The sequence below is a fragment of the Ascidiella aspersa genome, chromosome 5 (genome assembly GCF_963924565.1).
Source record: "Ascidiella aspersa chromosome 5, kaAscAspe10.2, whole genome shotgun sequence".
Taxonomy (NCBI): Eukaryota; Metazoa; Chordata; class Ascidiacea; order Phlebobranchia; family Ascidiidae; genus Ascidiella; species Ascidiella aspersa.
In genome coordinates, this window is record NC_139451.1 from 29,025,074 (window position 1) to 29,048,528 (window position 23,455).

Here is a 23,455-nt window from a genome sequence, read left to right on the forward strand (position 1 = left end):
TACAAATTAAAAGCTCATTTTATTGTTGTTAAAAGTCGCTTTTACACTTGACCTTGTAATGAGATATGGTTTCAGTAATAAAATGTTAAAAATATCTGTTCTACAAAGTTAGAACCTATTAGTTTATTTCCCAGTTAAGAAACATTATAATTTAAATATTGCAATATTGCATAACAGCTTTAAAAACTCTTGTTTTAGAAGACAAGTTTGATTTCATAATTGTGTTTCTAGCAATTTGTTATGTTTTAATTTATGAATAAAACACTATTTATGTCCTAATACAGTGGTTCTTAAACTTTATTTTTAAAATTATGCATCGCCCCAAAGAAGTTTAAATTGCTCACAGTCCCCTTAAAAATATACACATTAATAACCTGTTGTTTTTCTTGGTATCGATGGAACGGGTGCGGTCCTAGAAAGTTGTCTCGCGGACCCCAAAAGCACCGCCGAACCTAGTTTGAGAGCCTCTAACCTAATATATATATTCGCTAAAAAGATAACCAATTTTATATTTGTTGTTACCTAAGGTATGGCATTCCAAGAGAAGACGCCGACAAATTTGAAAAGATAATGGAGGAATCAGCTCCGGAGCTTTTCAAAAACTACCCGGACATATTGCACCACCTGGTGACCACAATGAACCCGACCACCCTCGTAAAAAAGGGGGTGCAGGTCGTGCGCACCAACCAGTGTGCCGGAGAGTTTATGGTTACTTTTCCGAGGGCTTACCACGCCGGTTTCAACCAGGGATACAACTTTGCTGAGGCGGTGAATTTCTGTCCGGCTGATTGGGTAAGTTTATGGAATATAAGTTAAGTTTCAGGTCAATGATCCTACCCTTTTTGTTCAAACCACGAAAACTATTTGAAACATTGATTAAAATTCCAATATCGGCTAAGCTCTTTTTGTAGCTTTTTAACCTTAAACATTTACACTTTTCTTTGTAAAATACCATGAAAATAGAATTGTACTAATCTGCTGGTAAAAACTTACTGTTTCTATATAAAATTAGGTAATTTGCCAAACTTTATTGGTTCTGACTACAGCAATTAATGTAACTTGACAAATAATGTTACTGCCTGCTTATTAGCACTTTTTTATTTTATTAAGCGTGATTAACACAGGGAAACATTTTTAAAGTTTTAATTTTTAATAGGTACCCGTTGGGCGACAATGTATTGAACACTATCGCAAGATGAAAAAGTGCTGCGTATTTTCTCATGAGGAAATTGTTTGCAAGGTATGCAATGCTTAGTATTTTTTATCTGTAAATTTCAATTTCCACTAACTTCTAATGCATATGTTTTTATTCAACTAAATGTAGTATTAATTAAATTATGGCAGAAATTCCTATACTAATTTGGGAACAATTATCGCACAAGTATCCCTCAACTCTACTTTCAAGCAGACATTGGTCTCTTATCTCACTATTGTCTCAATTTTCTAGCTATTGCGCGTTTTTTACTTGACTAATTATACCGCTGCTTTACCACATTTAATTTTTATACATTTGTTCAAAGGTGGCGAACAGTCCCGAAAACCTTGATGTACAAGTTGCTGCTGTTATATACAGGGACATGTTGGCCATGCTGCAAAATGAAAAAGACCTAAGAAAGAACCTTATGGACATGGTAGGAATTCATATTAGTTGCTCGATTTTCAACCTGAGCCGCCTACATATTTGTAACAGGCAACCTGTTAAAATGCCGCACAACTGCCAAGCTATTTCACACATGTTCTTAGCATTGTAGAAACTAATTTGTTTATCAATTTTTGGGGGCCAATGGTGATAAAACAGTACATTATGTAACATGAGTTTATTATTATGACTTTTATATCTTTCATGTTTTACCCTTTTTTGTGCTTTCACAAAAAAGAGTAAAAATCAATAAATTTCACGGTTCAGTGGGCACAAAATGGCCAAAATTTCAAAACAGCATAACTTTTTAATCCCCTAAAACAATTTTGGTAAAATAAAGTTGATTGTAATCAGGTTGGAAAACTCTATACATTTACCAAATTTGAGCAATTTTGAAAACATATGGATTAAATAGGTTGGTTGCTGTGACATGGAATTACCCGAATATGAAATAATTAAGGGCTTTATATTTGTCAAAAAAACGAAACACAATTGTTTGCAAATGAGCGTGTTGTACAAATAGTGCAACTACCACTAATTGTAATCAACCCATTGAAAGAAACTGTTTAAGGTCTATTATTTTGCACCTGAATACTCAAAATGCTCTTGAAGACTGTTACAGAAAATCTTCATTTGCTACAATGTGTAATCTTCATTGCTGTGTAAATGCAAAATCTTTCTCTGTTTTTGAAAGATTTTTAACATTTTTTTTGTATATGCAAAATCTTTCTGTTGTTTTTAAACTATTTTTGTCAATTTTTTTTCTATAAATACAAAATCTTTCTGTTTTTTTGGTTAATTTATTTTTTGTAAACGTAAAATGTTTCTTTCTTTAACACAACGATAAATCCTTATCCTAGAACACGTTGCCCTCATGTACCATTTCTAATGTTCAAGGGTGTCGATAGGTATTTAAAAAATTTAAGAACCTGATTTTTGCTCAATTGGTAAGCTTCTTGATACAACTATTTGTGTACGATTAGAGATCATTATTTCAAATGACATTTTCTTACATGTTTTAAGTTGATTGTATTTTTCCAGTTCCATTTATAGTGACATTTTAGTAAAATGCTCCACGAAAATTTCAGTCGGGGTCTGGAAAATCTATTCAATAATTGCCGTAAGCCATGAAAGAAAATATGTTTTTTTCGTGTCAGGGTGTCACGAAATCGGAACGAGAAGCGTTCGAGCTTGTGCCAGATGACGAGCGGCAATGTTGCCACTGTTCGACCACTTGCTTTCTCTCGGCTGTCACTTGCCCGTGCACTCCTGATAAGCTGGCCTGCTTACATCACATCAAGGAGCTGTGCAGCAACTGTAGCCCGGTGGAGTATGTTCTAAGGTAAAAATAATTATTTTTTTACAGTAATTGTGCCACTGTACACGTCAAATTGTATTTGGTTGTTTTTGGATTTTAAAACAAATTATACGTTAGAAAACTCGGAAATACAGCAGTTAACAACCGTATTTTTTTGTTTGGGCTGGTAGCCAGTTTATAGGTAATTTAACTACAGAATTTGAAAGAAACCTGCATTTGACATTAACATTACAAATTTACATTTTTTCTAATTTTTGACGGTTGGTATTAAATTAATGTCTGCCAATCAGCACTCGCCCGACAAATTACACTAAAAAATGTGGTCAGGTCGTCTGTTAATTTCCTACTTATCTAATTATATTTTTCTTGTGAGCAGCTAACATCCTTATTTTTTAGTTTGCGCTGGTGCCAGTTTAGATGTAATTCAACTATGGGATTTAAAAGAAACATGCAACACTTGCATTAAAAAATTACATTTTTCCTAATTCTTGTCGGTTGCTATTCAATTAAAATTTGTGTCTACCAATCGGAACTCGCCCGAGAAATTACACTCGCTAAAAATGTCGGCAGGTCGTCTACGAAGTTGCGAACATCTGTCTTACCAAATTCTTTTTCATGTGCATAACGCTTGTTTAATTCGTTTTTGTAGGTTGGCAAGCATGTATAACGATTTACATAATAATTGGCTTTCGGTTTTGACTTTTAATATAATCTGTAGCAGATCATTAAGTTGATTCTAGTAGGTTTGATAAAGACAAACTTTTACTTAAGACACTCTCAATTAGGGTGAGTTAGGGTCAATCAATAATCACCCGGATCGAATTACTTACATTGGCAAGCAGGGGATTGCAAAATCCCAACCCTGTTCTTGTTCTGAATAGTCCTTATTTTAATTAAAATAATTGATCTAGAGATGTTTGCACGTATCCGCATATTTATTTTAATTAGTTAAATTCTCTATTTAAAGTCAAGGACTCTTAAACCTTTTTTACCACATACCCCTCAAAATATTTTTTCTTCGCATGAAACAGTGTGGGCAAGGAATTTTAGAGATGACGTCATTAATTGATGTCACAATACAAAAATACTTCAAAAATCTGCTGTTTTCGGTTCAAAAAATGTAAAAAGCGCAACAGAGTCTAAATATATACTCATTACAAAAACGTTTTATTTTTAATTCATACTTCTCTTTTGAAAAATGATTACTTTCAAATATACACTAATATTTCAAATAAGGCTTCATAGACCCCCACAAACTAGTTCACGTACCCCCAAGGGGTTCATGGACCCCAGTTTAAGACTCTTATTTAATTGATGTTTTTGATATGTTAGGTATAGATACAGTCTTGACGAACTGCCACCCATTCTGTACAAACTAAAGCAAAGAGCTGAAGCGTTTGATTCGTGGAGCGCTAAGGTCACTGCTGCTTTCGATGAAACCACTGAGAAGTCAACTTTAGTTGAACTAAAGGTATCCAACGTTCAATATGCTTAATTAACCTCTACATGCAACAAAATATATCTTATTCTCTGCATATCAATTTATTTCAGGCCAACTCTACAACTAATTAAAATCCTGTAAAAGAAACATAATGAAAAGCTTAATGACTTTAATGAACTTAATTGTTCAACTAACTGTGGGAAAAATAAGCTGTTATTCCATAAAATTATCGATTTATATGTTTATTTTATATAGTAAATATCCTGTGCATAGCTTTGACTCCTATGCATAGCAAAACGTTATACTGGGTCATCACAGGAAAAGTTTCATAAAATTTATAGACTTTTGCATTGTTTTTGCTCCATTTTTCAATCCATTATCCTTCTTTGTACGAACCGTGAACTAAGAATTTCTCACATTGTTTAAAATTAATGAAATCTTGTGATGACATCACATACAGAACCATTTTTATTGCATATTTGCAGTACGAAAGAAAAAAAGTGTTAGGGTTAGCAAAATGAAAATTTATTATAGTACATAGTAACACAACTAACACAACATATCAAATGGGTTCCAGTTATAAAGCCATATCTGTACATCACTAACTTCAATATCGATGCATTTTTGAACAGCAAGTTAATGTACGTTTTTTTTGCCTTAAAGAGCTTACTCAATGAATCAGCGAAGGGAAAATTCCCGGAGAACGACTTGCTTCATCGATTGAAGTCAGTGGTTCATGAAGCTGAAATGTGTTCCAGAGTCGCCCAGCAACTTGTGAACACTAGGAAGCATCGTACAAGGTAAGTTTTACGCAATTTGATTAGCAGTTTTTTCTTGATAATGAATTGCAAAGCCAAAGAGGTCGAGTAGATCGACATCATCTTGATAATTAAGACGTTTCGAAACTCAAGACTGATAAAAATTGCGTCCCACCTTTTAAAAGTGATGCTTGAATTGCTTCACAGTCACATTAACTAAAAATGATTCAAGTACGTATCGAAACGTCTTAATAATCAGGAGGATGTCGATCTATTGGACCTTTTTGGCTTTGCAATTTATTATCAAGCTACATTACAGATCCGTGTATAGTGTATCCAAGATTTTTTTTTTGCGAATAAAAGTTGGTCCACAAGTGTTCGTGGTAACGTTGGCAGTGGGCTATATGACAGATTTGCGAAGCATACTCTTTATACCTTTTCTCTTTAATGCCTTTAAAAACTCCCTGTACGTTGCGAATAGCGATGCACAAGACATAAAAAACAACATTCATAAGTGTTTTGATAAAGTGATTCTATCGGTCTTATATACAGCATGCCTCCTAAAATAACTGAGAAATTTCACACAGGCCAGAATGTCATGCTTTTCTCATACCCTTTAAATATTGTACAACATTGGTCAGGATAAATACAAAAATACACCGTGACATGTACTAATGTTGACCAAACTATATACCCTTGTGTACCTTGTTGTACGCCCTAGTTTTCAACCGGTACAAACTTTGGTATAACCAGACGTATACCCAGCTGAATAGTACTGTTTTAAAGATATTTAAAGCTTGTACGAGCGTCCAGTGTCATTCACCCTGACGAAGGCGACTTGCATAGGTTGCCGAAACGTTGATAATACATTACAATTACCAGGGGAGCTGTTTTTTCATTTATATTACCATGCCTGGTAGCAACAGTTTATATATTTAATACCTGGTTAATGTGTGTTTAAACTTATTTCAAACTCTAAAATTTTCGATATAGCATCAGAGTATCGTTGTACACTTAAAGCGTGTTGTTGAATCGATATATTGTGTAGGTTGAAGGATCCAACGTCGACCACCGTCAGCTACAAAGGCACTTTGACCTTGGACGAAATCCAAGCGTTTCACAAACAGCTGGAAACACTGCCGTGTGCTGTCGAGCATTTGGGCCCGGTATGAGCAGTTTTTACTATTACAAAGCATCCCCCAAATTTCATAAAATTTCAAAGGATTTCCCTAATTGTTATTAATGTAATACACAGTAATTATTTTTGCTTAATTTATTCTAAAACGATGATAGCAGAAGATCTGCTAAGAACTTGCGTCGCTTTTTTAATGTTCTAAATTTTATTTTTATTGAAATTGCTACTAAGACTTGTATTTTGGTGTTTTGTTTTCCCAAGACTCACAATTAAATTTTCACACAAAAAACAGAGATGCCATACCATTTAGACTTGTAAATGCAATAAACAGATTTACAAAGCAAAGCAACCTCTAGCATTTTGATTACTATATGAACGCCAGAACAATTGATAAAATTCACACTTTTTTCTGTTTTTAAACATTTTAACACTAGATTTAAAATTAAAAAAGACTAAATGATGAAATATTTTCAAGGAAAAAATACAATTATGACCAGGGAAACAAACAGAACCACATATTACCAAAATAAAATAGAACTATTTATTAATACCAAACCCAACACGTTTTAGAGCAAAATTATGCATTTTCTGAGCAGAAGTGAATTTTTTACCAAGGATAACAAGGCGTTGATTGTAATCAGAGATGCACGATGCTTCTATTCGATACTGAACTGCATGCAATTCAGGTTTCCGAGTACATTGACAAGATAGAGGTCTTCATCAAAGAGGTTGAAGTAGGTTTGGAGAAAGAGGAGCCTTCCAGCAGCGAAATCACCAAGCTCCTGGAGGACTCTACCGAGTTCGATCTTGATCTTCCGCAGATTCCTCTTCTGCATCAGGTAGACATTTTATTTTAAACTTTCTCGAAAAGATTTTAACTGATTTGTCCGAACAAACGAGAAGCTAAGACAAGCGTTGTAAATGATGTTTTTTTTAAAACTAACAGCATGACGTCTGTTACGTCCTATATTAGTTGATTTTAACAAGAAACTTAACTAGCAAATTAAGCTTATTTAAAAATGGACATAAACCGCAAACAGTGACGTAACGACGCCAACCGTGCGAAAGGGAGTTACACATAAAAAAAACTTATAAAACTACTAATAACTAATGTATACATAATTTACCACATAATAGGACTGTGCATCTCTTACAACTGTAGGTGAGTTTAAGAGATATTTTAGCTGCTTGGTACGACACGGTTATTGAACTATATATTTACAATTTAAGCAAATTTATTTTCAAATTTCTCCCCAAATTTGTTCTCATTGCAAAACCACAGCCCCTGTAGGCCTGCTTGAACAACTCGGTCATTCAAGAGTTTTTTTTTTGAACCTTTCAACTTTATGAGCTTTCGGTAAAACGTGCACCCTGTTGGTTTTAATTCGTTTTCCTTATTTACCACGCTGTCCATATTTACCCAGTAAAACAAAGGGTCCTTAACCACTGCGTTTACCCTAGCCTCGGCCTTGCAGCTTGGGGCACTAATATCGACCTAATCTGTTTGCCTTAATATAGTAGTTTTTCAGTTGTTTACCTTAAATTGGATCCAGTATACACTTTAGTACAACATACCAGGATGAAGACCACTGTTCTAATCACACTGTCAGTTCAATTTATTCCCATTATTTACCACGCTGCCCACGTTTACCCACTTAACAAAAGATCTGCGTTTTATATCGGCCTTGCTGCTACAGACCAGCAAATATGACTCTGTATGACGTCAATAAGATATCAAATCGCGACTTTGTTTAAGTAGTTCGTTAGAAGAGTTTAACTGTATGTCGGTCATTCTTAAAAAGGGATTTTTTTTTAACTTCTTTAACTCAATGAGCTTTCCATAAAACATATACACTATTGGCTTCAATTGGTTTCCCTTGTTTACCACTCCAAAAAATGGTGGCTTTTGAAATCGAACCAAAGATCCTTAACCACTGTGTTTTCCCTAGGCCTTACAGCAAGCCAAGTGGTTGGAGAACGTGCGTCAGCGACTTCTCTTGGACGAAGAAGACGACGACGACCACCCACGGAGTGCAGTGACCTTGGAGCAGCTTCGAAAGCTGATCGACTCCGGGGTGTCGGTAGCTCCCAGGAGGTCTGTGGAGCGAGCCATGGCCGAACTACAGGAACTGCTAACTCTGGCCGAAGGTTGGGAGGAAAAAGCAAAGATGTGCTTGCTCAACAAGTGAGAATTTACGTTTTTTGAACTTTTTTCTTGAATTTTGCATGAACCTGTACTTGGATGATGTTGCCCAACAAAGGTTTGGTGTAAATGGTGGCACCTTTTCGCCCGTAATTTATTTTTATTTTAATTTTAAAATGTGCCGAGCTGATTTTTGCAATGATATCGTTCTTAGTCTATTTTTTTATAATTTTTTTTATTATAATGTTTATGTTTGTAAAATTGACCCTCTTTCGGTTGATTATCTTATTTTCAATAAGTTTATTTCTTATAGCATATAATGGTTGACTTAGAATGTGAGTTTTTTCTCTGTCTTTCACCTGCGTTATTTTGGGGGTCTGGCATCGCCTGTTTTTGTCAAAAGTGTTAATTTAAGTGATGAATTGATGAAGTTTTTCTTGTCTTTAAATTAATTTACAAAATGAAAGTTGTTATAAAACCCTATATTGTTCAAAGAGTCTTAATTTTTTATGTGCTCATTTTTATTGTGTTAACTATTGTGCTTATACTGTTTTATATTCGAATTATATCCAAATCAGGTTAAATGAACCAAATTTAGGTCTTTTCTAAAAGATTTGAAAAAATATCGGTAAATTTATTTGATAAAAATGTGCGACAATCCGAGTTATATATAAAAATCTTTTCCAGGCAACCAGTGTCTTTAAACACTGCGACGCTTGTGACAGAGAAGGCTGACCAAATCCCTGTCGCCCTTCCGCAATGCATTAAGCTGGGAGACGTTGTAAAGAAGGCACACCTTTGGCTGGATAAGGTAGGAAACTGGCTTTACTGGCAAATTTTTTAAATCTTTTGCCGAAGTCAACCATGTGGCCGGGAACCTTTGCTTGTTTTAATGTAGTTCTAAGCTTGAATTTCCTAGCGCGATTACCACGAGTTAAACTGTTGCATAAAACGTTTTAATCGGCGACCAACTAAACAGTGCATTTGTAACAATCTATAGCTACGAATTGCAAATATAATGTGTAGCTCAAATAACTCACTTAGAGGTTTCCGTTAAGTTAATGCGTTGCAGAAAATTATACGCTTGCCAAGTTAATATTTGGGGCTTGTTTTTTCCACCAGGACCTTTACGCACATCCAAAAAAAACAAAAACAAAAAACTATTTACACAATATAATTCATAATAATTATATTATTTTTAAGTTGTCAGCAATGGTCGACCGAATCGTTTTTTTTTTCGAAGATAAAAAAATAGACAAAACCAGGCTTTATTAAAACAAACACCCGCCCCCATTAAAACCTTTTTTACACATTACGATTTTAAAGTACTCAGCAATGGTCGACCGTATCATTTTTTACCGATGGATAACAAAAATGTACAAAACCAGGCTTTATTAAAACACCTCCAACAAAACTCTATTTACACATCACGATTTAAAGTTGTCAGCGACCGATAACCGAACCTTTTTTTTGTCTTTTTTTTAAGGTGAAAAAAAGTAAAAAAATGTTTAAAACCAGGCTTTATTAAAAACAACCCCCAACAAACCTTATTCACACATTACGATTTAAAGTTGTCAGCAATGGTCGACCGAATCGCTTTTTCTCTAAGGATAAAATAAATAAAGATGTCCAAAGTCAGGCTTTATTAAAAACACCCACCGCCAACGAAGCCTTATTTACAAATTACGATTTAAAGTTGTCAGTCGACCGATAACCGATCCTTTTTTTCTCGAAGGTGAAAAAGGTGCAGAATCAGGACTTCTACCCGTACCTTGAAGTTCTCGAGATGCTCACGATGCAAGCGCGACCGCTATGCATCCAACTTGAGCAGGTCTCGGTTCTTGAAAGTCAAGTGGAGAGCGCAAAAGCATGGAAGGAACGAACCGCCAAGACCTTCCTGAAGAAAAATAGCATCTACTCGCTGCTACAGGTGAAAGGCCAGCAATCATCCAATACCATTTTCGTTCTCCAAGTGCTAACGACTATACTTATCTCAAGTAATTTAAAAAATGACTGGCTGTAAAATGACTTTTAAAATGACTTGATGGGACTGTGTTGCTTACCACTCTACTGTTTTCATTCCTCCAGGTGCTACTTCCGCGCACGGAGCCTCTCTCCTCTGCTAGTCTCAAGACGAGAAGGAAAAAGCTTAAGGACTCTTCCGCCGACGAGCAAACCGCATTGGAGAAGAACGCCCGGCTTGACAACATCAACCTTAACGATCCTCCAGATCCGATCAAGGTCGTGTCCACCTTCCGGGAGGCAGAAATGCGCGAAATTGAGATGGTGCTGCGAGTCCGTGAGGAAAATGAGTCGAAAGGCACCAGTCTGCCGCTGCCCGCACACACCAACTCCTCACCTGTCAATCATGTCAAGTGCAATGTGAGGCGCAGCTCTGTTTTCTGCCTTCTTTGATTTAAAGATTAAACTGTACAGAGCTTAGTAAACCGAAAATCATGTTATATGACAAATAATGAATGGCATTCTTTCAAATTAACAAGTAAAACTCATAGTTAAAAACATGTGTAAAAACAGACGTTTTATTAGAAGGAAAATATATTTCGCCAAGTGGCATCGTCAGTTCCTTAATTCGAATGCATGAATTTTTACTTTTAATATGCGCGTCAGCGGAGCAGACTGGCTAAAACCTGCCGCCGATGGTTTTGGATGCTATAAAGATACACCCTAATGTTGTAATTTTCGAATTAAGATACTGATAATGCTTTGAGGAGCGAAATATATTTGTCATACAACATCCAAACAAAATGATTATCGGTTTAATAAGTTCTGTACTTTAATAGTTATTATTGATGTACAACCAGAATCGTATGTTTTTTACCATTTGGATTCAGGCAGATTTTGTTATTGAAAAGAAAATTCTGATTCTTTGATTTAAACGAGTTTGTGGGTTTAGCTAAACAAGTGGTTTGCCAGACCGTGGGACATATATGTAACACAACTCCTAAAGCCCTATATATTTTGATGACCTATACAAGTCGCCTTTTACAGTGTAGCAATATAAATTTTAGATAGATTTCAATTTATTTCGAAACAGCGGTGCATACATGAAAAAAAATGAAATCAAATAAGCGTCCGTGGGAAGTGATGCAAAAAGTTATTGAATCGGAACACACATAATTAGCAAGAACTTGAGCCTGTCTTGCGTTTAAAAACGATCCTGAAAAACTCCAATCTAAGCTTTAATTTTCAACCAACTTGAAACTTGTGTTAAGCTAATAGTTGGTAAAAAATACTGTTATCACATTCGGGAACAATACAAGTTACTGTATAGCGTATAGTTATCACATAGCGGCGAAAACCTGTTAAAATGTTAACCTTACCGTTCAACAACTGAAACATACACATATACATAACACAATGTGTATTATGTGACCAAGCCTTTCTGGGGACCCTTACTGGCTTAAAAACACCAATAAATAGTATGCAAGATGTCTTTGGAGAGGATTACCGAAATCAATCAGCCTGATCAAGATTGTAGTGCAAGTAAGATCGAACCTGAACTCAGACTAATTTGTTTTGCTTTGCTACAATCTTAATCAGGCTGACTGAGCCTCTCCGAAGACATTCTGTAACTACGATTCAATTTAATTTAATCTAATTACGTCACTTGCAGTTTGAACCGCCGCTCAACTGGTATTACATCCAGAAACAATACAGGCTACTGCAGCATATGCTGATCGTACAGCGTCAAAAACATTTAAAAATATTAACCAAATGGTTTAAGTTAATTTAATCTAATTACGTCACTTGCAGTTTGAATCGCCGCTCAATGGTTTTACATCCAGAAACAATACAGGCTACTGCAGCATATGCTGATCGTACAGCGTCAAAAACATTTAAAAATATTAAACCAATGGTTTAAGTTAATTTAATCTAATTACGTTCATTCCAGTCTCAACCGTCCTCACCGGCTGGTGACGAAGACCCTGCTTTGGATCAAGTTCACTACTGCATTTGCAAAAAGCCTTCAAGTGGTAAGCGTGCTCTGCCTTTCCATAACTTTACGCTGGAATTTGTGTTGAATAATTCGTTACCCACTTATTTCGTTGATAGCGTATCAACTTGAAATTTTTTTGATTGTCTTTAAACTAACTTACGTATTTGAAAAAAAAATTGAAAAGTTTATTTTATGTACAACTGAAGTCGTGTGTTAAAGACGTGGCTTACATTTTCTCCTGTTTTGTTTTCAAATTTTATGTTAAAATACGTCAAGTGATCCAATTTTAGCTCCTTTTAAATCCTAAAAATTTCGTTTAAATAGTATTTCATGTGTTGAAATCCTGTATTGAATAAAAGTTGAAAATGATAAAAAACACTTCTAACAGTACAAGACACTAATTCCAGAAGCCCCATAAGTAACGAGCCTGGTTTTGTGTGTTTTAGGTTTCATGTTGCAGTGTGAAGTGTGCCATGACTGGTTCCATTCCGGCTGTGTACCGCTCCCTAAACTCAGCAACAACAAATCAAAGGTAACTGTCATTTAACGGAAGCCATTTGACCGATAGTAAAGTCGTATAGGTGGGTTTATTAATTTCACAATGGCTTACTTCGGTACCCCTATCTTACCTAAATAGTATATTAACACAAAAGAGTAATCGTTTCGGAAAAATGCCTATTGCCCTACTTTTGCGTTTACCTGCTGAAATTTCAACAAAACTTTATTTATAAATGTTTTTGCTTATTTTGGCTGCGTATATACGTTTAAAATACTTAATAAATTAAGAAACGCACTATACTTTTTGCAAAGTTGCGCTATTTTGGTTTTTAACAGAAATTATACTTTATTCGTTTCTTTTTGTCATGAAGCTTCTTTCAGTTTACTTAACCTTGTTTAAAAGACTCACTAAACCTTTCTAGGTGCAACAACTCTATTCCAATTTACTAACCTTATTTAAAACTCGGAAATCCTTCTTTTCGCATTACGTTTCTTGCTGAAATTTTTAAAAGAATTACCATGTTTAGGAGCATTTTTGTCATGAAGCCTTTTCTATTTAACAAACCTTATTTAAAAACTCACTTAATCTTTCCAGGTTAAACAACTTTATTTCAATTTACAATCCTTATTTAAAACTTGGTAACCCTTTTTTTATTTTACGTTTCTTGCTGAAATTTTTACCAGAATTACACTTTTTCGTGTCGTTTTTGTATTAAGCCTTTTTCAATTCACACAGCCCTGTTTATAAAACTCATAAATCCTATAAATTTTCCTATAATTAACTCCTAAGTTAAATCATTAAAACTCACTAAACCGTTACAGGTGCAACAACTCTACGAGCTCAAGTTCCTGTGTCCCTTATGCCACCGCTCGCGTCGCCCGCACCTCTCTACCATCCTAACCCTGCTGCTTCAACTCCAAAGGTTGCCGGTTCGAATCCGCGAGGGGGAGGCGCTCCAGTGCGCCACCGAGCGGGCCATGGCGTGGCAGGATCGCGCCCGCAAGGTGATATCGTCGGCGGAATGCCAACTGGCACTGCAGCACGCAATTAAGATCACTGGGTAAGAATTATGGAAAACTAATATGTTTTTCCACTGCAGAATCTTGCCGTTTAATAGATAACATAATGCCGACGATTAAAGTTCTAAAATGTATTGGTGATGCGGCTGATGCCATTTATTTGGCGAAATTGCGTATTTTATATTGTAGGTTTTAATACCTTGATGGCTTTTCAAGCGATTATGGAAAACATTTCAGTTGATGTTTCAAATATGATAAAAATATAAGTGCTGCCTTTTTATTAGAGTAGGACTCTTGGATTATTAGAGTAGGACTCTTGGAGAATTTTAACTAAAATTTAAAGATAAAAAATGTTTTTTTTGTTAAAAAATTATTCATTTAGTTATTTTGCCTTATAATAAAAAGTGCCGTTTTGTGATAAACCACCAAAAATCAGTTAATATTTAACAAAATCATTTCACTATTAATTAAAATTACCCTTTACCAGAAAAACCCTTACCTTTTATATTAGACAATCAATGATTATTTGCCGTAAAATATAGTTGTGGCCAAATTAACGGCATTAACTGTTGAATAATAATAATCTTTGTACGGGGTCTGGTCGGTCGTATTTGTCTAACCCTAAATTGGGTAATCAGGTTGCACTTTATAAAGACAAATTGGTTTGAAATCTTGACAAGCTTTTGCAAAAAACTCGTGCTTCATTAGGTCAAAGTAGAAATGCTGTTGAATAATTTTATACCTTCTATCAAACTTTGTCAAACTGTAATTGATTAAACTCGATTTTTCGCTCTAGCGAATCCGAACCAGAAGACTCGAAAACCTCGCGAAGGCCGCGAAAAAAGCGACCAAGCGAAACGGTTGCCAACGGCGACAATCCCGTCTGTCGAATAGAAAGCGAGAAAAAGCGAAAGACGGAACCGGAGCACATCGAAGGTATTACACGAATTACAATTTGGTCTGTTTACAGTTTCACGTGGTTGATTTAATATTAGTCTATTTTTTAAACCCCTGTTTTGTGCCCATTTTGTACGACAGAGACGCTTAATCGCCGACTAATTTTAGATGGTTATATGCGGTAAACAACAGCATGTTTGTTTTAATTGATTTATTTAATCTAAATTTGTTTCAAGTTAAATAAGGATTTGAAAGAAAGGGAGTAGTCCTTTTTAGCTTTCTAAACTCACATTTTATTTGTTTTACCATTTCCATTTTCATTTTTAACGTAATGTTTCGTAACGTACGGGTCGCGACTGTAAATTGCGTCGCTGTTTGGTTTGGTTTTGTCGCCGACTGCAGTGGTTCATATGGTTACATTTATTTGGATAGGTACTGCGCAGAGTATCACTAAAATTGCGGGAGGAAAACGAAACTGCGGGAGGAAAACGAAAACATGGCCCAGATTTACCTGCTTTGATCAGGCCATAATACAAATTATAAACCTCTTCCATAGCGCTAGTTGATTAGGTCGATCAATGTAAAAATAAAGGGGAACGTAACTCACGTAAGCCACGATAACATAAAACGTACAAGTGTGAAGTTATTCATAATGTTGAAATTGAATAAAGAGTTATTCGAAACCTTCAAAATGCCCCGTACTTCTGTAAAAGCTTTAATATTCTTACCACTACTCCAAACCTCCAATAAAACCCGCAGGTCGCAGCGAAGCTCGTAACTCGATCGATGACGCAATCGACGCAGTGATCCAGAACTCGATGGAGCGACTTCACCAAGAACGCACCTCGACCGAGGGAGTCGACCGCCTTCTCACCGCCGCCAGCCAAGCGGAACGCCGCTTCAGCAGCCAATCAGAAGCGAGCGACACTCGTTCAACCGAAGACGTAATGGAAGCTGCCGAGGCCTTGGCAATGATCGCTGGTTATCCAACTAAGCCTAAAGTTTCGAGTCCCTGTAATGAAGCCTTGAGGCCTGCGAACTCTGTAGCGCCACCACGTGCGCTGTGTGAGAGCTTTAAGGATCCGCCTGAGGGCGGTAAGGATCGACCTGTAACGCCCGAGTTGGAATGCAGGGAGATTCTGGACATGAAGGCAACACCCGATAAAAACGCAACCAAAGAAAGCCAATTCGGTGAGTAATTTAGAGCAAATTTACGGTAAATATGTTTATTATTTCTTGGGGGTGCCGCAAGCCATAAAAGCTGGTTAGCCAGTGGTCTACACTAACGTTTAGCCTAGCAACTAACAAAAAATAGTTAGCCGCAAAATATGAACAGAATCTTTTAAAATTGTTTTATCATTCTCCTTTTAAAACCAAGAATTCATACAGCGACCAAGCCAATACCTCAAACTAATCAAAATTACTATTTTTATTGTGATATACTTTGCCTGCGGTCTTCATTGTATGCAGATACCAAATGTTTTTATAAACATGTCTTTGATTTGATATAATTTATTTCGCCGATTACAGAGTTATAGTATGCTAATATTTGGTGTATTCGTTTGCCAGAGAAATCCTCAGTACCTCTCGTTCAACAAACATCATTACAGGAGCACACACTTCTCGACAACAAAGAAAATGCTGTGAGTGTTTTTGCTTATTGCACGTATTTTTACATCGCTGTTTTCCGACAGTTTAGCCGAAGGGTCTTAAATACGCGGCACGTGAAAACAGTTTAGTTGTCTTCTTCAGTATGTAATGTGTTTCTGTATTTTTTTAGGCCAATAAGAAATCTTTAGCTATGAATGTAAATGCTATGTTGTTGTGTTTTTGTACTGCGTTTTGTTACTTCAAAATTTTATAACTTACAGTCAAATAGTACAGTGTGGTCCAAACCCAGGCCCGAAAAAAAAAGAAATTTAAACATGAGTTTACCATCTGCTTATATGTTAGACTATCGCTAGATTTTTTTTGTAAGGACACAACAAAACGAGTGCGAAAGAAAAAAAAAACAAGACAGGCGACATAAACAAACTTGTCAGAAAGCGACGATTTAGTAGGGAGTCATTCAAATATGCAGTTACCTCTTCCTAGAAAGTTACTACTTTGCTACAAAGTAAAACATGTGCGCTAACAGTTTCTAATGCATCGCAGCAGAAAACACATTTACCCGAGTCTTTAATTCCAAATAAACGCCTTTGGCCACGATGGCTCTAATGCAGTGGTTCTTAACCTTTGGCAACCTGTCGAACCCTTATGTTATTCTGCAAGCGTTCGTCGAACCCCAAATTTTCGCTCAGTATTCTTTTCTTCCTCCTAGCAGCTGAAACTGGTCATATTGTAGCGTTACATGACACCTTGGCACATAAAAGAGATTCGAATTTCAAACCATAACAGCGTTGATGGTTTATAACAGCGTTTGAGGACGTTCTCGCCAAACCCTTAAAACAGTTGCGTCAAACCCCAAGGGTTCGATCGAACCCTGGTTAAGAACCAGTGCTCTAATGTTTATTTAAAAACTTCGAAGTTGTACAGTCGTAAGTAATTCCTTTATTCCTTCTTTAAAGTCTCCCGGACCCGCTATGCTCTCCCCTGACACCAAACGGTCGCTTGAAGCGCTGATGTTGGAGGGAGATCTCCTTGAAGTGACGCTTACAGAAACGCAAACCATCTGGAAAATACTGCAAGCCGCTCAGCCTATAAGGGACGAAAAGTAAGCTTGATTGGCAATTTTTCTACTGCAGCATTTTTTTGTACCTAGTATTATATTGCACACATAAGCTGACACGACAAATGTGGTTGGTTTCGGGTGAAATATTTTTTGTCGTATAGCTGCTGTTTCGCTAATTACGTCAAACATGTGTTGATAAAGACAGTCCTAATTTTGGATCTTAATGGTTGTAGGTTGTAGTAGGATGTAAGAAGAATATCAAAGCCCATAAAGAAGTAAGTATCATTTTATACGTTTCTAATAAATCTTTATTCATTTTCAACATCAGGTTGTTGATTATGAATAAAGAGTTATTTGAAACGTTCAAAATGATACTTACTTCTGCACAGTCTTATATAAAATGCAAAACTGGGTTAATTTTATTTAATATAACTTACCCTGATACCATCCGGAGTCAAACGCTAATCGTAACCCTAACTCAACCATTATGTGATGTTTTAAAAACCTTATGAACGCTGCGCAAAAACATTATTTTAATGCCAATAAAGATTTAGCCGGTTTAAATACAGTATTATAGAGGGGCATTGTTAACACCACGTATTAAACACAACACTTTGAACCTTATGTGCTTATTATTTTTTCTGGGTATCAAGCTTAAAGAAAGCAAAACCCTGCTTGAAAACCATCCAAAGTAGTCGTATTAACTGTATATATACGATATATATGACACTTTATGTTGAACTCATTGAAATCTATTAACACACTGAGGTATTTGTGAAAACTTAGTAAATATATTATTAATTGTTATATAAGCTTCCTTTGTTAACTTGAATACCTTTTAGCACCATCAGGCTGTAAAAATATAATATTAGGGACAACCGAACTATTCAAACATTTAAAAATTGAGTTAGCTCCACAAGGCAACATATCAATAGATAGAAATCGCTTTTCTGGTGTGAACGAAGTATAAACCGATGTTTCGGCAGCAGATACCAGCTGACCTCATCAGGGTTAATAATTAAAACGAGAGTGCGTTAGCCATCTTATATACTGACAAGTAAATTCAAACATTTATTTTAGCTTCATCGACCTTCTCGAGAAAGAAGAGAAGAAAATATTCGACTCGTCGCTTGACGAAGAAGGCGACAAAAAGAGACGAAAAAGGGAAGATCCTGGTGCTGCGGATAAGCGCAGGAAAAAACAGCGATCGGTAAATCACTAATCGGCAATGTTGTAGAAGTCAATTTCCAGTATATTTCAAGTAATTTGCAAAACAATTCAAGCCAATATAAAGTCATATTAAGTCAAGTCAAGCCCTAATCATTATCCTAACAAAACAAAAACGTAAATAACCCAGTTTAACTGAAACTAAATTGTTTTAAAATTAATCACTTGAATATCAGCCGAGTCGATTATTTCCGTTAATGACTCGGCAGGTATCATTTTGAAAGTTTCTAGTAACTCTTATTTGCTAAAAGTCCAGTGGTCGTTATTACACTAGGGATCATGCTTCGTGCTAACAACCTTTGCTTTTTGCTTTGATAGTTTGAGGAAGCGGCAAAAAAAGACAAGACCGAAAAGAAGCGAAGAAAGAAAGAGAAACAGGTGTGAAGACGATTCATGTTTGTTTTACATTTTTACCCCCCCAAAATTCTTGTTTATTAGGTTTTGGGTAAACCTCAATATGTTCGAAAAACATTTTTCGCCTTGGAAGGAAATTAATTTTTATTTGTTAATAATAAAAACGACTTTTAAAAAATTGAGCTTGTTGCAATCCCTATCACAGCAAAGTTGTTGCCATTAACGTTCATTATAAGGGTCGGCATTAAAAAAGGGCCTCACACAACAAAGTTGCACACTTATACAACAAAGTTGCACACTTATACAACGAGTTGCACACTTATACAACGAGTTGCACACTTATACAACGAGTTGCACACTTATACAACGAGTTGCACACTTATACAACGAGTTGCACACTTATACAACGAGTTGCACACTTATACAACGAGTTGCACACTTATACAACGAGTTGCACACTTATACAACGAGTTGCACACTTATACAACGAGTTGCACACTTATACAACGAGTTGCACACTTATACAACGAGTTGCACACTTATACAACGAGTTGCACACTTCTACAACCCTTATTTTGTTAAGGTTTGTCCATTTACATACCTAGCGGTAAAGATCGTTTAAGACACTAAAAAAACAAGTTGACTAAACAACACTCGATCCTCCTAAAACGAAAGTTAAAATACGACCAATACGTTCAAAATGCTACAAATTTGATGCCGAATTTGCTGCAGTGTAGGGGTTTGTAGAACTCCTAAATTCTGTTTAATTTAAATTTTTTACGCAAAATCGTTTTTTTGCTACAAAGTAGATCAGAAACCATGATATAAAAAGTAGCGGTGACGCGTACCAATCCTAAAGATCAGAATATGTTCTAAATTCCATAAGGATTGGATTTTTAACTTTGTGGTATCAACTGTAGGATTGTTTCTCAAGCTTTTTTTCTATTGAATGTACCGACGTTTCAACAAACTTTGCTCTGATGATGATTTCGTGTATAGGTTATCAAAACGTCGGTACATTCAACAATTAAAATTTGCTGTCAAATCAATCTTACAGTTAATACAATGCCTGGCGCTCGCAGCAACAGTGTATTAATTGGTATCGTCTTTAATTTCTATGCAACTGTGTTTGTTTGCTTTTAAGTGCAAGAGATCAAAAATAAAATTACATTATTCTATTTATTTTCTTTAGGATGCCATAACCCAAATATTTGTCGTTGTCCAGTTTACAAACCAATTTAATTTAACTGGAAAAGGACTTTGCCGTTTTTCCGGCGATGAAAATGAATTAGGGCTGCAATAAGCACGATAACTTGTGACATATACCTGTATTTTGCGTTGTTAACAAAAAGGAAGATTCAACCATTCTGTGGAATCCTAATACAATTCACATGTCCTTGTATATGTTCAGACCATTTGAGGCCAATAATTATAAAATCAATCGTGGCAGTTAACTTGTAACCAATAAGTATGGTTACGGATATAATGTACCATCTTTTCAGCTTGAAAAAAATCAATGTGTGTAATCGAAAATAAACAATTAGACAAAATGAAAACAGACTTAACGCATTCATATTCTTCCCTTTCAGGCCATAGTCGCCGCAGCGATGGCTGGTTCAAAAGACGACGACGAATACGCCTTCTGCTCGGTTGAAATCGGCACTGGAGGGCGCCAGAGGTGCCTGCAGCCTCTCGGTGAGGAGGTGAACTGGGTTCAGTGCGACGGCGGCTGTGAGGAATGGTTCCACTGTGTGTGTGTTCAAATCACAGCAGCTGAGGCGCGGAACAGCGATTACGTGTGTGAAGCTTGTCGGTAGGTATTCAGTCTTAACTATCATAAATCGTGTATTATATATCAGGGGTTCTTAAACCTTTTTTTTTAGTTTTTACCCTTTTAGCAAAGACGAATTTCAGATTTACCCCCAATATATAATACATGACCTATCAATAAAATAACTAAGAGATAAAAAGTATCAATTAGCGAAGCATAACGTTGCCGACACTAGACGATAAAGAATCCATAGGCTTCTAGGCTAGCTTAGAATTAGGAGTTGATACGAACTAGGAAAGCAGGCCATCAATACCTGCAGCTGGCACAATTTTTCTGTCCGGCCAACTGACGTGGATATTTTGATTCATAGCTCAGCCCCCTAAAACTAGGAAAATTACCCCAGGTTAAGAAAGGCTGTTGTATATTAATCAACAAACAGCTCGGCTAGTAATTATTTTATTTCTCCAACGTTTCAGACACTATTTAGTGCAATCCGTCCGTTAGTCCAACTACCATAATCGTTTGTAAATGATGTATTAATCAACAAACAGCTCCTCTGGTAATTATATTAAACGTGTTGGCCAGCTAGTTATTGCAAAGCTTGTCGGTAGGTGCTGTTTCCGTCCGTTAGTCCATTCATCTACCGTAAATCGTTTATATATATTAATCAACAAAAAGCTCTGCTGGTAATTATATTATTTCTCGAACGTTTTGGCGGCCTATTTAAGTTGCGCTCGTAGTATAATGCATGGCAACGTATGTTTACGTACAGAGTGGGCCCAAAGTAGACTTTCAGCTATAAAAATAAGGGTTTTTTTGGGTTTTAAAGTACATTTATTGTTTGGGGTTCTTCTCATACACCTTGTTCTTTACAACACCCCCTAAAAGTTAAAAAAAACCCTAAAAAAAAGATAAAAAAAAAGTAGTGTTTTAGACGAAAATTATTGTAACACAAATTTAAACTCCTGCGCATTTCACAAATTGTATGGTATATGAAGATCAGTATATCGATTTAATTCGTCTAACTAACAGCCTAGAATAATTTGGTTTTGCCAAGTCTAAGGCGAATCATTTCCAAAAAATATCCGAGTTTTCTTTTTGCTTTGCAGGAACATTCAGGCCGCTCCCCAAGCTTCAAAACCGACCAAACGCGACCGCGACATTTCCCGCCAAAACTCCGACACCAGCAATATGGACGTTGACGTCATCAACACCGCTCCCCCCTCGCCCTCCGTATGATGACGTCACGCCGGTTTGAAGGCCGATGATGCGTGTCATACACATTCGTTCGTCCGTTCGTAACACTTTTTTTTTCTATTTTTTTTGAAAAAGCGCCTTTCGGAAAGAAGGCGGTTCTCTTCTAATTTTTTTTATTTTTTGGAAAAATGTTTGTCGGTATCAAATACTAACGCAACCTTCCCTATTCGCACAACTCTTTTTTTATAGAATAACTAACACATTGTGCAGTTCAACAGGGCTGATAACGTCTACAATCTGCAGTTTCGAACTTATCAATTAAAAAACATTTTACCTAAAAACAATTGAAGGGTTGAGTAAGTTTGGCCAAGTTCGTCAATTCGCACAAATCGAGCCATGAATTGGAATCGCTTTAAACCTTTTTTTTATCTTTCGTTTTTGTCACATTTTTCTCAGCGTAAGGTCGATTTGTTGAAATTTCGCCACACGTTACTTGGCTGTGGTGTCTAGAATTGTTTCGCCTCTTTTTTTTCTACAAATCCACGCGACGCGTTCGGTTTTTGTCTTCTTTCTACATATTTTCCACTATCTTTTCTCGCACCACACTCTTTTGTGTATTTAAAGGCTGTTCTCTTCGTTTTTTTTCCGATAGCGTAATACAAATTTCACTTCGCTACAAGGTTCTAGAAACTGTTCAATAGCGGTTCTACGGTTTGGAGCGAAAAACGGCTTTTTGGTTATGTTGAGAAACTTATGGTAGTATCCTATATTCGTTTAATAAGTAACAAAACCTAAAATCGCTGAGTGAGTCCCTATCCGGGTAATTATAAATTCTATTCTGTCCTTAGCAAATGTATCTCTTTAGTATATATTGGGTTAAGTGTAAAAGATGAGCGTTAATAACTATCACAAACAAGAGTTAGCATTAATATCGGCATTACACAAATCTACTTACAATATTATTGTCAAATCATAACATGTTACTGCAATAACCACGAATCAAAACTGGCATATTAGAACCGAATCGTTCTCAAATATATAGCACAAAATGCAATACAATTTAGCAAAGTCATCACGCTAACAATTCTATTTCTGGCCAAGTTGGTAATTTAGAAACACAAAAAAGTCCCATCAGTCGTTCAAAGACCTGCAGACTAAGCCAGCAGGAATTTTCTAAGTAAACAGTACGCGGGACTGGGCGCCCAATTATCTCGCCCGAGTGACCATCGCTTCGGGCAGCGAATTTCGCTCGCACGCACAGGGTACATTAACATTCTATGCTCTAAATGACCGAAATAAAACCTTGGTAAAATACGCGAAAAAGATAGAAAGGAACAGACAATAACTACATTAATTTCGAAATACAAAAACACTTTAGAATTATCGCCGTACTAAAACCTATTTAACAATTCGTAATAACTCCTAATG

The 23,455-nt window shown here is 36.1% G+C and overlaps 1 protein-coding gene across 1 annotated transcript in view; it reads left to right on the forward strand.

Annotated features, from left to right (window-relative positions):
- LOC146145811 (lysine-specific demethylase 5A-like) overlaps positions 1 to 22,149 on the forward strand; it is a 30,771-nt gene extending 8,622 nt beyond the window's left edge. Inside the window, 24 exon segments of the mRNA XM_083389956.1 lie at positions 528 to 792; positions 1,157 to 1,240; positions 1,521 to 1,631; positions 2,797 to 2,981; positions 4,290 to 4,428; positions 5,062 to 5,198; positions 6,205 to 6,322; positions 6,978 to 7,130; positions 8,241 to 8,476; positions 9,122 to 9,245; positions 10,170 to 10,364; positions 10,523 to 10,816; positions 12,348 to 12,429; positions 12,839 to 12,929; positions 12,931 to 12,967; positions 13,713 to 13,951; positions 14,707 to 14,846; positions 15,567 to 15,998; positions 16,377 to 16,450; positions 17,375 to 17,520; positions 18,559 to 18,688; positions 19,024 to 19,083; positions 20,649 to 20,883; positions 21,963 to 22,149. Of these exon segments, the coding sequence (XP_083246082.1) occupies positions 528 to 792; positions 1,157 to 1,240; positions 1,521 to 1,631; positions 2,797 to 2,981; positions 4,290 to 4,428; positions 5,062 to 5,198; positions 6,205 to 6,322; positions 6,978 to 7,130; positions 8,241 to 8,476; positions 9,122 to 9,245; positions 10,170 to 10,364; positions 10,523 to 10,816; positions 12,348 to 12,429; positions 12,839 to 12,929; positions 12,931 to 12,967; positions 13,713 to 13,951; positions 14,707 to 14,846; positions 15,567 to 15,998; positions 16,377 to 16,450; positions 17,375 to 17,520; positions 18,559 to 18,688; positions 19,024 to 19,083; positions 20,649 to 20,883; positions 21,963 to 22,069 (3,814 nt within the window). The 3' untranslated portion in view covers positions 22,070 to 22,149.
- Positions 22,150 to 23,455: the final 1,306 nt, after the last annotated feature.